This window comes from Musca vetustissima, unplaced genomic scaffold, assembly GCF_032173495.1.
Source record: "Musca vetustissima isolate MV318-11 ecotype Yass unplaced genomic scaffold, APGP_CSIRO_Mvet_v1 utg4525, whole genome shotgun sequence".
In the NCBI taxonomy this organism is placed as follows: Eukaryota; Metazoa; Arthropoda; class Insecta; order Diptera; family Muscidae; genus Musca; species Musca vetustissima.
Genome location: NW_026880820.1, coordinates 98,686 through 113,094, shown reverse-complemented (window position 1 = coordinate 113,094; position 14,409 = coordinate 98,686). Strand labels below are relative to the sequence as shown.

The following is a 14,409-nucleotide window of genomic DNA, read 5'->3' as shown; positions in this document are numbered from 1 at the left end:
CCTGCAGCCATTAAGTCTGCGAGGTTATAGTCACGTCAGCAAAACTATATTTTTTGCCTTTGCTTCTCTTCTGAATGCGGCTAATGAACTGGAACTGAACAAAAAAAAACATAGTGCAAAAAAAAAAATTAAAAAAAATAACAAACAGTAACAACAATGACTCTTCGACATCGTGTGATAATGAAAAAAATGGTGGCATGAGAGGAAAATTATTTTCCGGTGATTATTTTTTTTATTTTTGAAAACTAGGTGAAGTGTGTCTATAAATTTCAACTACCGGCGAAAACGCTTGTAATTACAACGTTTATAAAGATGAAATTCTTAAGTCCGAAAAAAATGCCGATCTTTTTTTAATACCAATTATAACGACCACTTCACCAAACTCTTGTCCAATCGACTTCAAATACACAGTCGAAATCGTTTATAACAACGGTAAGGGAACCGGTGTAATTGGTCGCTATAAGCGATAGTAGATATATCAAATAGAGGTCAATTTTTTGGACTTCTGGATACCTTCGTTATAACCGATATGCCTCTGCAATCGGTTGTAAACATTTCCAACTGTAGAATGATAAAAAAATTATAATGAAAAAAATAAATTCTGGTAAAATTCTTCCTCTCTTGATTGCTAATTTCCTTTCGATGACAGCCAGTAGGTACTTCACTTGTGCGAAAATTAAAAAAAAATGAATTGTTGATAAAAAATATTTTGTTTATAAGCAATATTTTTATTTTTAAATTTAGTTTTTTTTTATATTTATAATTTGTTTTCCAATTATTATTGTTGAGGAGTATTGTTTTGTTCATTAGTCCCCCGATATTTAATTTCCTGGAAATGACTTTTATTTTTGTTTGTCAACGTGATTTTTGTATGACTAATATCGAATACTGAACTTGAGGGCCGGTATTAAATTCGATAATTTGTTTCCTCTCCATTCATGCACTATCACAATTACTCACCAATTCTGAATAGTGAAATTATATATGAAAAGCAACTATGAGACTATGAACTATGATTAAAAAATCATAAAATAAACCCTGTGAAAGTCAAAGTGTGATCAGTGGTCGGATTTTAGTGTCCAATATATTATTTTATTAAAAATACAGATTTGAAGTGATTTCTTCACTCAGATAAAGCATATCTTTTATAATATGTATAGCCCATCTTTGGAAGAAAATATTGATCAATTAAAAAATGGCGCCCAACGTTCAATTAAGTACACCATAATAAATAACATGAACAATTTATTGATTATACCCTCAGTCTTAGGGCTAATGAGGGTATATACACTTTGCTAGGCAAACATGCGCCTCATCGAAACATTGGCTTCAGACCCCATGTTTATTTGGACAAAATCCGCTTCACACAATTTGGAGTCTGTCTGCCTGGTCGGCTAGTGCGCACAATAACTCTCGAAAGGAGTATGCGATTTTGTCTAAACTTTGTACCTGGTGTTATGTCTTAGTTTAAGATCGAAGAAGAAGAATATCGGACCAATTTTTCTGGTACCTCCCCACAAAATGGTCAAAATTAAGCTGAATTCTGACTAGCTGATCTAGTCAGAAGGTAGGACCCGTCGGCCCTGTCTTTTTGTTACCTCAATATTTTATAGCCTTGTTAATTTAATTTGAAACGAACTGAATAGCCGATTTGATCACCTTTAAATCTCAAACATCTTTGATAAAAACATACATCTTATATAGAGCGAATAACCAAACCTGTGTGTAATTCCGAAAACCTCCCCAAAACATAGGGTATATATCGTTACTTGTTTTTAAAAAAAATTTTGAAAACTTGATGATTTTTAATAAAGTTTGAAGATTTTTAAAGCGCCTTGAGGTAGCATTTGCAGATTTGTTTTATTATTAGTTTTTAGAGAAGCCTATAACGGTGAAAATTTTTGGAGTAGAGATCTATAGAAGAGCTCGGAAACAGCAACATTCTTGATTATTTTTCTTTAATAAAATTTGTTGAACGGCCCTAGAAGAGACATTTTTGAAATATTTTTAGAGGGTCCATTAAGGACAACGTACTTCAAATTGTTGAAAAAGTTTGGAGGACCCTAAAAGTTAGGCTTCTTAGTGATCTTTTAAAGGTCTCTAAGGTTCGACATTATTGGAAATATTAAGGATTTTTAGAGGGCTCTAAAAACGGCCAAATGCATATTTATGGGCACATCGGTTAAAAAATTTGGAATATTGAAACCTAGCTGGACTATTATATAGGGAAATTTGTATAAAAATATTGACCAATATTAAAAATTGTTTGCAAGAAGGTCTGTTAACCTCTGATAACCTAAAAAAGCGATATTACAGCTATTTGTTTCGGAAATTGCGGTTTGAACCTTCAAAATAATTGAAATCGGGTTATGTAAAAAAATATTTTGTACTTTTTACTACCAGAAAGTTATTTGTCTCTGCTGTCATAATGTATCACAGGTAAATTTTAATAAGATTTAATCATGTCCATTATGGGTAGGGATGGAGCTGACTTGTTTTCGAACATAAAGAGGGTTGACTAATAATGGTGCTGTAACTTTGTTCAATAATATTATAATTTATGCTGAATGCAACGTTGGGCGCCACTTTATATTTTGCTTCAATTTTTATTATTTATTTTTTTAAATATCATAATTATATCGCGATTGATATCCGCCCCAGTCTCTTTCTGGGTCAAGCCACCACGATTAGAAAAGGAGTTACATATATCCATGTTTCTACCGAAAGGAGACCACCACACTCCGATAATCTGGCTAAGACCTTGACGGTTTTATGCAAAGCAGGTGGTCTTTATCCTCTAAGAACCCAAAAACCCAGCTTGAAACTGAAGAGGGAGGTGGTGCGTTGAAGCGTCTACTTAGTAAGGTGTCTAGTGACCCTGACTATTTTGCAAAAACAAAATACAAATGGTATTCCAAATAAACCGCCAACACTACTGAAGTTGTAGACGCAGGCACGTTTAAACTGTTTGTTTTGTTGCTGTATACCAGCAACACCAACAAAGTCGTTGTGTGCCATTGTCGCGATGTGACAACACACAACAGTGGGAAAGGTATGGAATTGTTTGTAAATGCCTTGTTAACCTCGAAGTGCGGCTCCAGCGAAATTCTCATACAGTTTATGTCGCTGGTCAGCTAAGTACTTCGCTTTGTTACAAGAGACATTTGGGTATGAACGGTTTTTTTTATAAAAACAACAAACTGGGATTCAGCCTGACTATTTTGCAAAAACAAAAGACCCTGGGGATCTTCATTCGGCTTTAGTTTTTTTTTTATTAATAATAATATTGGCGTTTATGATAAATTCAACGTTGGGCGCCACTTTCACATGTGCTAATTTTTCTTAATTTTTTCCTTAAGAATTGATATTTCAACCTCGGACAATTAAATTTTTAATTGGGTTGAGGATTCTGAGAACAGGTACAAAAGATAAAATGGCGTCCAACGTTGAATTTTGCATAAATTACAACAATAAAATCATTAAAAAACTAATGCAGAATTAGGTTCGCCTTTGGATACATCAAAATTGTGCGGTATTTGTATATGGGTATATGGTATTTGTATATATGTCAAAAAATAAACTCTACATTAAAAATTAAAAAAATCAATCTCCATGACATTTTTTTTCCAAAATTTGTACCAATATGTCCCGTATTTTTAATGCCTCCTATTCTAGAAGCGATATGCAAGTTTGTGCAAAATATCAAAACCCGATGTTGAATATTTCGAGGTGTGACAAACGGAATGACAATATTCATTTATCCTGCGAAATTTTATTTCATTAATAAACATGATGTTTATATTTCCTCGAATTCAACATTTTTAACAAATTCATTCTTTTTTAATGGGACATCGTAAATCTTATAAAAAACAACAACAACAACATATTTAACACCGGATCTAGTCTGCGGTAGGTAGGTTGGTAAGTATGGCTTCTAAACATGTTGCTCTTCAAATGCATTGCATGACAAATGATTTGTTTCCCATGAATATGGCTCAGGCACTTCAAGAAAAACAAAACACCAACAATTCTTTATTTTAGACAACAACAAAGAAGACAAAAACAATTTTAAAGACTAGCAGTTGATTAGCAGTTTATTAAAATCTGGTCATCTGAAGTTTCATAACTTCTCAAGTGACCGAACCGTGTGTTTGTCTTTCCGTTTGTCTATCTATGTTTGTTGTTCTTCTCATATTACAAGAAATATATTGGATTTCTTGACCAAAGAAAATGTAAAAACAGCAACAACAACAACATAAACTACAACAATTAGTCTTACCAACATACACACACATTGGGTACGGTCAATGAGTTATGTTACGGCTGCCGCCATACCAACAATTACCTTTGTAACCTCGGTAAAAGGGTACTTGAAATTAAAAAAAAACAAAAATACCGAAACCAAAAACTGGAAACAGGAAAAAAAATGTAAACATCTCCACCATTAACCTCAGCTGTTTGGGTACCCGACCTTACAGGATATATGATCCTTTTTGTCCATCAGATGACCTGATACGTCAAGTGTTTATTTTATCAGTTTAAATATTTTTTCCGGCTTGCTTTCACTTTGATGTGTGTGAGTGCGTTTTATAAATCCCTTATTAAATGCCCTTTTTAAAATGTGATTTTATTTTCATAATTTTTTTCTGTCATTTTTTTTCCAATTTTTGTAATACAAGAATGTAATTAAATTTGATATGTTTTCAAAACAAAAAAACTGGTGTTTTTTTATTAATCCATTCAATTATTTTGTAACTGGTTTCTAATTACCGAGAAAGTTATTAAACGTTGTGGTTACGGTGGTCAAAAGTATTAAACGAAAATGTTAAATAAAAACTAACATCAAAAGGTTTTACAACCTTAAGCAATATTTATGTATTTGTGCGTGATTTTTTACACATTAAATTAGGGGCCTCTAACACATCTAGACACACAACAAAGTAATTGGATTCACGAAGAAAAGGTTTTATTTTACATTACCCGATGAAATTTCACGGTAAAAATCTAACAAAAGAAATACTAAAATCCACAATATTACATATTGAAACGTTGGGCGCCACTTTTGATGTTACCTTAAATAACTTCAAAACAATGAAATTACCCGTTAACGTAACTAACCACAACATAAGATCTTATTTGAAATTAAAAATATACGGTTCTACAATAAAATATTCCTGAAAGGTGTAAATTAAAATTTTGGGCGCCACTTTTGATGTTACATCAAAAACGTGAGGAAACAAAAAAATTTTCTAACCACAACATAAAACCTTATTTGAAATTAAAAATGTAACGAAATTAATATATTCCTTAATGGTGTATCATAAAACGTTGGGCGCCACTTTTGATGTTTCTCTAAAAACGAAAATATTTTGAACACCTTTGATTGAAGGAAATTTCCTTTTTTAATACAAAGAGTGTTTCGTAACCACAAAATCTGACCATGGTTTACAAGGCCTGTCAAAATATCTCAATTAAGACATACATCTTTGAACGGTATACATCAAAACGTCGGGCGCCACTTTGATGTTGTGTAATGATTAGGTGACAATTTCTTTCTAATTCTCACCTTAACAACCAGATTTTTTTATTGTTTGAGTGTAAATCGTATGAATTTGAATTTATACAAAATAAAAAATATATATATAATAATAAAAATAAAAAAATAAAATAAAAATCATAGTTATGCCTTTGATCTGCACCTAATATATTATGACCTGAGATGATCTGATCTGAAAAATATTATTAATATAATATCCAAAGGCATACACATTCCCATAATAGAGGCATACAAATTTAGAACTGATGGACATAATCCAACATGTTTCTGTTACGTGAATTAAATCCATCGTTGGGCGCCACTTTAACTTACGTTTTTTTTCAGTTTTATGTTAAACTTATGTCCTAACCGACTAAACTTGTCGTTTATATGGACCGAAGTGCTATTTGAAATGAAATAACAATCTCAATTTAAATAAAATCATATTGAAGCCATTATTGGCGCCCAATATAAATGATAATTTTTTTAATTAAGGTGCAACGGGTTTTCTGTCGCAATTTTCGACAGTCCACTCGTGGTCGAACTATGCTTGATATATTAATACATTCTGGAGTGGTGAAACGTTCAATTCAAAGTAAGTCGCCACTTTAACTTCTTTTTTATTTTTTTTTTCTATCAAAATTATATCCTGGTCGACTATACTTGGCGTTTATATGTGCCGATGTGAGATTAAAATAGAAAATAAAACCTCAATATAAACAAAACCACATTAAAGCCATTATTGGCGCCCAACATAAATTATAGATTTTTTTAAATTAATTTTCTTTTAATTTTCTTTTCATTCCCAAATTTTGTCAGCAGAACTATGCTTGAAATACTAATGCACGCTGAAGACCTTAAGAGTTCAATCTAACGTTGGGTGCCAGCATAAATAATTTTGTCAATGATTTTTATATATAAATTATGTCCTGTCCGCCTAAAGAAAAAATCTCAACTTAAATAGATTAACATTGAAGCCATAGTGGCGCCCAACGTAAATGAGAACATTTTTTAAATTAATTTTCTATTTATTTTCTTTCTTAATTTTTGGCAGTCCACTCGTTGTAGAACTAAGCTTGAAATACTGATACGACTTTCCATAGAAGCATGGGCCACGGGTTCTTCAGTGGAGGCAATATCTGCAAACATTTTTCTAATTTTGAATTTTTGGCTCCCAACCGGGGTCTGGAAAATGTAGAGATAATTAAGAAGAACTCAAAGAGAGTTGGGGATAATAATAAACAACATTTTTTTAATGTCTTATGCAATGAAAACGATTTTTTACTTTGTTCATATTAGGCGATTTCTACCCAATTTCTATAAAAAAATGGCGCCCAACGTAATTGTTTCAACAAAATCAACAAATTATAATTTCGAATGTTTTTAGTGGATTCTGAGAAGACTGGAGTCTGTGCTTTCCACTAATAACTTTCTAAATTTCAACATCAAAACTGGCGCCCAACGGAGTAATCAAAAATTTCAGCAAATGTTAATTTCGAATGTTTTTAGTGAACTCTAGGGTCCGAGTTTTTCCATTAATATTTTTTGAGAATCCCCATAGAAAAAATCCATTGCATCAAGGATATTAATGTCAATTAAAATATCATTATGGCGCCCAAGAACAAATGAAAATTCCAAATATTTTTAATCGGCGCCCAACGGAAATTTCAACAAATGAGAATTTCTCCATTTTATATATTTGTTCAAAATTTGATTTTCTATGACATCGTTTCCTATTATTTGGAATAATTTGAGTTAGTCTAAAATTGTTCTCAACGTTTCGAAAATTAAGCCTTCAAAAATGCCATTGCTTTTAAGACAGTCTTAGAGACTATCACACTGTCTAATGCAGCATAGAATGAACACGCATGGCCGATGACATTCTTTTCAATCGAAAAAAATGACTTCAAAACCAAAAACAGAAAAAAACTGATATGTCTATGAATAATTAATAGGCAATGGTAAGTCATCACGTAGCTATGCGTCTGTGGCGTGTGCGTACGCATGTTAGAAATATGACATTTCAGGAATAATGGTGACCAATAGAGGGAGGGAACGAACGAAGAAAGAAAATTATGCAGATTGAGGTTTTCTCAAATATTATCTATGTATTAGAAATCTTTTGGTGAAGAGAATTTCTGTTCCTTGGCTAATGAGGTTCGTCTGGATGAGTCCATAGAACTTCATCAATGCCATGTTGTGTCAAAATGGAAAATAAATTTGATGTCTTAGTTTTTTTCAAGACATTCTATTTGATTGGCATTTTCGTTTGGGGGAAAATTTAGTTGCCTAGTCATGAGGCGAAGTTGAAGAAGAAGTCATAACAGAAAATGCGTAAAGTTAGATACTGAGGTGACAGATAAATTTAGTAATCATAACAAAGACGTCAAGGTAGTTTGTTATCAGCTCAACAAGCGTCTGGTAGATGATTTGTTTTTATTTTATTTTCTTCTTTACTTCGGAGTTCTCTCTTCTTCTATTTCAGATCTTTGGATTTGTTTTGGTAGAGGTGATTGGTTCAGGGGTTTCAGGTTATTTTTATTAGATATCAACAAATTTGAGAGAACGTATTCTAGAGTTTCCTAAAAGAGTTTTTTCGTGAGAGTAATTTTGAGAGATCGGGTTATGGGTCTTATCAACATGTACTTATAGTCCAGCAACACCACCGGCAACCCCTTTTCTTTATCAGTTTATTTTTAAGATAACCGGTTACATATCTTATCTGGTTTATGGTTTCAACAGAACAGAGAGGGAGCAATACAAATTTGATAAAAAAAATTAAACAACTGGGCCAAATAATGGCAGATCAGGCAGGGTGGATTTTGAAAATAGTAGTATCGGTAATATTTTGCTACGAGAATCCCCCAAAATCAAAATTAACCCCCTTGGCTTTAATTCGCTTAACACGTGTAATTAAGCACCCCCATCTTTATGGCGTAGAGAAAGGGAGCAATCAATTTTGTGGAGGAATTCCATCAAAACAAAAGAAAACTGTACCCCTACTATTCTATTGGCAAATAAACGAAATTTAATTCCATTTTTTTTTTCATTTAATTTTTGTTGTTGTTTCGTTTTTCTGTAATATGCTGATAAGGAAAGCATGTGGTCAGCACGAAATGTAATATTCGGTGTTGAGTTTTTTGTTTTTGTTTTTGATTTTTTTGTGGTTTATGTGTTTTACTTTTTTGGTCATAAATATTGAAAACCGCGCTCATTATCTCCAACTGTCTATTTTATTTATTAGTTTTTTTTTTCATTTTTTGAGAGATTAAATTTAAATTATTTTGAAAATTTCGTAAATGAAGTAGTTCAGCCAGGGTCAAATTATATGATAGTTTATTACATGCCGACCTTACCGAAGGGAGGAGATAATTGTCAGAGACAATTAAACAAGAGAGAGGCAGGCAATAATTAAGAGAACAAAGTAGAAAAAGAGAGAAGAGACACTGACAAATTCTTGGCGCCCAATTATTATTAACAAATTATTTTGGCGGTTTTGAACTGAGACTAAAAACTAGCTACAGTGGGACTAAAAACTAGCTAAACGTATTTCTGGCGCCCAACGTAAACAATAAGGTTCATTTTTCAAATTCGATTTTAAAATTGTTAAGGTCGGAGTCGGTTATAACGATCATATTCAAAAGCCTTGAGAAATGTCCTGGTCTTTATTTTACATCTCGTAAACGACAATCGCTTATAGCAACCAGGGACCGGGGACCCTTGACTGTCGATATAAGCAATTTGAACTCTTTCTTTTCCTTACCATTTTCCCATCAACTTATCGCAAAATATTGTCCATATTTTTAAATTATGAAATAGCGCCCAACGAATTTCACATTTACTTGGTTGATAATGTGGCAATTTATTAAAAATAAGTTTTTTGGTTTGTAGTTCATAGCTTCTGATTTCAATTTATGGCGCCCAACAGATAAGTCTTGAAATTAATATGGAGCCCAAAATAAGGAACAGGTCACAGCAAATATATTGTCTATAATTTGATTAAAAATCCTTTCCTGCAAACAATTTAAATACAAGAAAATACACACGCAAATATTATTGGCGCCCAACGCAAATCGATTAAAGGTACATCTACTTATCGCAAAATATTGTCCATATTTTTCTGTCAAAAAATCCACCACCAAAGAAATTTCAAAGTGGCAACCAATTAAAAATTATTTTCCTATATTTAAAAAAATCGAAGGCTGGAGATTTCAAGCGTACTTCATAGCTTTTAAATAAATTGATGGCGCCCAACATAAGGGACAGTCCACAACATATTTGGTACATACAATTAGTTCATTTGTTCATTGGTATACGTCAGTTAATTCGGCCAATAAACGAGAACATCTAAATGAGCGATTGGATCAAACGGAACTAAGTGAACGAGACCAAAAAAAAAGAAAAGAAAGTATCGGACCGAGTATCTATCGTTCCTTTTGCGGAATACTTTATTTGAACAAGTTAAGTTTGAAAATACCTAACGCCACCAGAGATACTTATGGAGGGCAATATATGACTAGAAATATGTGCTTCATCCTGTCTGAATTTTGTGATTACTTTTACAATTTTCAATTAGAAATGTATTAAGGCGCCCAACAAAATTTTAAAAATGGTATTTCGAAGTTTTTAGTGGTTTATGTAATCCTGTGGAGGATCTGAGTTCTTCCCGGAGGTTGTAACATTTTTGGCACAAAATAGGCGCTCAACGCAATCTTAACAATTCCAACAACACACAAATTCAAATCTTAGCAATGGATTACAAATTTGATTTTCTTCACGGTGACTGATTTTTATTAACTGGCGCCCAACAGAAATACATTTATTTATGACCGGGTTGCGATGGAACAAAGTTCTAATGAGAATTGAAATTTAAAAAAGCACTGCTATTTTTTTGGCGCCCTACGTAAAATTCAAACATTTCAAATCGAGTTTCTAATGATTTTATTTTTAATAAGTTATATGTTTTAATGAGTTTAGCTCCTCTATATTTTCATAAAATTTGTAATCAATAAAATTTGACAACTTACCTTGCACCAACTATAATTTGATTTCTGGCCACATCAACCAACATCTCCGAATAGGATGTAGTTTCGGGTGCACTGAAACGTTTGGCCGTTACCAATAAATCTGCAAAAGGAAAACAAAAAATATATTATAAATTATATCACCGAAAAATAGCAAATTTTATAAAGAGAAACTCGAAACAAATATTTTTTTTTTGATGCCATGGAATCTGATTTTCACCCGTCATTATAATTTCGTCTTCTTTAAAGACCTAGACAATTTTTAGAAAGGAAATGCAGCCAGGGTCCTTAAAGATAGGTCAGACATGACAGGATGTTCTGCCACCAACAGTTCCTCTCTACTTGGGGAAGTGGGGACGCGAATTCCTTACTTCCCCAATTTTATATTCCTCCTAATAGACTCTAGCTCTGATAGTCTCTGAAGGAAGGAAGTCTAGAGCTGAACCATATCAAAGGTCTACTCCAAAAAAAAAAAAAAAAACGAGGATGTGAGAAATTCGAAATAAATAGATGAACAGAGTTAAGGACTAATAAATCGAATCCATCACTTTCGTTTTTTCTCCTTCGAGTCGAACTTAATGATCCAAGTTTTGCAATGAAAAGGAAAGCCAGGAGAAGAACCTAAGTACCCACCATTAAGCGACGCGTTTCGCCGTTGGTTAAGCGGCTCATCAGGCATATTGGTCTATGTGGCTTTACAAAGGTCGTATGTTGACAATATGTATTTATGTAGCAGTTGATGCGGAATTGAATCTGTGAATTAAATTCAAAATTGTCAATGTTCGTCATTTGCCTTCGCTCTAGAAACAGTCTTTTTCAAAACTGATTCTTGTTGTAGCTATGGATAATTGATCCACACACCTACAATTTCTTACATGATACCCATGTTTTTTGCGCAACCTTTCGAAAGTATGTTGATGGCTCAGAACAATACAGATTTCCCGACTTTTGTGAACCGCGAAACATTGTCAGAATTCCTCTGTATAAATTCTCCCCGATGTCGGCTCGAGTATTTGAAAACCATATCTCTTGAACTTGGGCTTTTTGTTATTTACTCAGACGAAACGTCAACAATTGACGTTTCTTTATCATACCCAGCCTTTTCTTTTGTTGCATATTTACTTTTCACATGATATAAGCGTGATTTCTGTTTTCAGCTTAGCTCAGCTATATTTTGAAGCATACACAAATTCAATTTTATACAGTTTATCAGTAGGTTGTCATACAAACCTCACAAAATCAAGTGCTATGATTTTGTGAGGTTTTGTGAAGAGGTCTCTTTTTCCCAAAAAATGCAATATTTGCAATAATGTTTTTTGGAGTAAGAGTCATTGTATATTTTATGTTGTTGTCATATATCCAAAAATAATATTTATATTTAATATTTATTCAGTAAATATCCCGGCTTGCTTGTTAACCCTTGATGATGACAATAATCCGAATATTTTATTAAAAATGTTGTTGCATTGCCACATAATAAATGACTTGTGTCAAAATGTTTCAAATTAATTTGAAAACCCCAAAACCCTCATTTTCTAATCACTTTCCTCATTAGACCTTTAATTGAAACCATACGACATTTTCTCCTAATTGTCTATGCAAATTGTAGCCCTCATAATAGAAATTTAAGGGTTAGCAGCAGTTCGCTACCAGACATATTGTGTGGAAGAAACCACAGGAGATTTTTGAGAATGAGACGCCTCCCTTCCATTTTCCATAGACATCTAAATTTTAAATCACTGCCACATAAGAAAAATGTATCAACAACTAGTTAAAGATTGTCCTGCATAGATTGTCGATATCCCAAAAAAGTGACACAGTCACCGCCTACATCCCACTGCGATTTCATTTGACAGTCGAATAATAGTTTTTTTTTGTTACTAGTTTCTAATGGTGCACCAAGGGGGGTAACCATTTTCCCTATTCTAATCAGTGGCATCACATCTAGCCGTTATTTACCTGAATGAAAAATTACTCATATCGTGTTTTTTCGTTTGTTTGCTTGTTTGTTATGAGGGAAAAATAAGATATGATGTGCGGTTAGAAATGTCATGTGACATCTTGATAAGGAGTTAGAGGTGGTAGGGGTTGGTTGTGGGGATGCTGTGATCGACAATTATTTATTTATGGAAATTGTATATTTTAATCGATTCTAGTTCACTATGTAAATTAATGAGTTATGGGGTATAGATTTCAAAGGGTTTCTTAGGAAGAGAAACATTTTGGAGAATCAAGAGAGGAAATTTTATTCTCACACTTCCTTGTCTTGATCTTATCCCATGACTAAGAGTGGAACGATTCATCTGCTGTAGAGAAAAGGACTCCCTGACTTTATGGTACTCACACAGAGATATACAGACCTCGACATGGTTTTACCAAAATGTCATGGCTTTAAGATTCCCCATATAAAAAAACCTCCAGATGTCTACTTGAGTATTTAAAAACTCGGGTGCCTCCTCCTCTGGACCGTATAATATTTTTAGAATATACAATATTTACAGGGTCTACGATTTTATTTGGTTTATACAATTGCATGGATTCAGTACTTTCCTCTATTTGGTTTCATCGTCTCCTTGAAATGGATTCCGTGTACCTAACAAATACTCAATGACTTTAACCACTTTTATCAAGAACTCTTTGACGAAGTCAAGTCGAATTCATTGATTCTCAGGATTCATCTTCTCCATGACGAAATGTACACATATTTTTTGGTGTCAGGAAGCAGATTCCTAGGTCTCAATATATCTATACAAATATTCCCAGACTCAATCCTGTTTTTAAAATACTACGTGGCTTTCAAGTTCTCCCTGATTTCAGTTCGAGTATTAAAAATCTCTAATTTTTTCATCATATGGTCCAGAAAAAAAATTTCCAGAGTTAAGCTTGAATATTCGAAAAATCGATGGCTACATTAGGTCTATAAAACGACCGTTCACATCTACTTCAGTTCTCTGCCTATCTATTAAACCGAACCCCTTTCGTCTCTGTTTTCATTATTTCCATCACGAAATTTATCCAAATTTTCTGGTGTCAGGTTCTCTGGCTTAAGTGCTCCTAGACAACTAGGCCGAAATCTCCAACACTCAGTCCAATGACTTCAATATTTTTCGTTCCTTTAAATAAATTATCCCAGATTTCACTACGAATATTCAAAAACTTTGTGGATTCACGACTGACAGGATTGCATCTAATCGCCCGCTTCTCTGGTCTCATTTTCCCGAAGACAAAATGTACAAGTGTTGGATGGTGTTGGTGTCAGACAGTACAATCTCTAGTCTAAGTGGACCTATATAAATGTTGTTAAACCTCAATCCTCTTTTACAGGTACTCTCCGGCTTTCAAATCCGATATATCAAAACCCTACGATATCAGCTCAGGATGATGCTGAAAATAGTACGACTTAAGAATAACGAAGGCATACAACAAGCGTCTAATCAGGGAAACTATTCCAACGGTTGAGCAGGATTGAATCGAAAAATCTGTTGCTTTTTAGAGGTCAGAGGATCACTGAAACTACTGTGAATATTGAATCTATCTCTCGTCTTAGGTTTCATCATCTTCGTGACAAAAATTACAGAAAATTTATGATATCAGGAAGCAGACCCCTTAGCTTCAGGGAATCTTCACATATATTCTAAAACCTTAATCCCACTTAAGAAATCCTGTTTTGGTGTTAGTGAATCTAATCAACCTCTTTTCTTCGATTTCAGCTTCTCCATGACGGAAAGTGCAAATATGTCAGGGTACAGATTCCTAGGCTTCAGTGTACCTATACAAATATTCTGAAACTTTAATACCCATTTCCAGAATCTCTTTGGCTTTCTGTTTTTGTATATAAAGTATTCTTGA

The 14,409-nt window shown here is 33.3% G+C and overlaps 1 protein-coding gene across 1 annotated transcript in view; it reads right to left on the bottom strand.

The window, feature by feature from the left end:
* LOC133326671 (semaphorin-5A) overlaps positions 1-14,409 on the bottom strand; it is a 101,336-nt gene that overhangs the window by 21,584 nt on the left and 65,343 nt on the right. Inside the window, exon 4 of the mRNA XM_061535293.1 lies at positions 10,564-10,663. Coding sequence (XP_061391277.1) covers positions 10,564-10,663 — 100 coding nt within the window. The remainder of the gene's footprint in view (positions 1-10,563; positions 10,664-14,409) is intronic.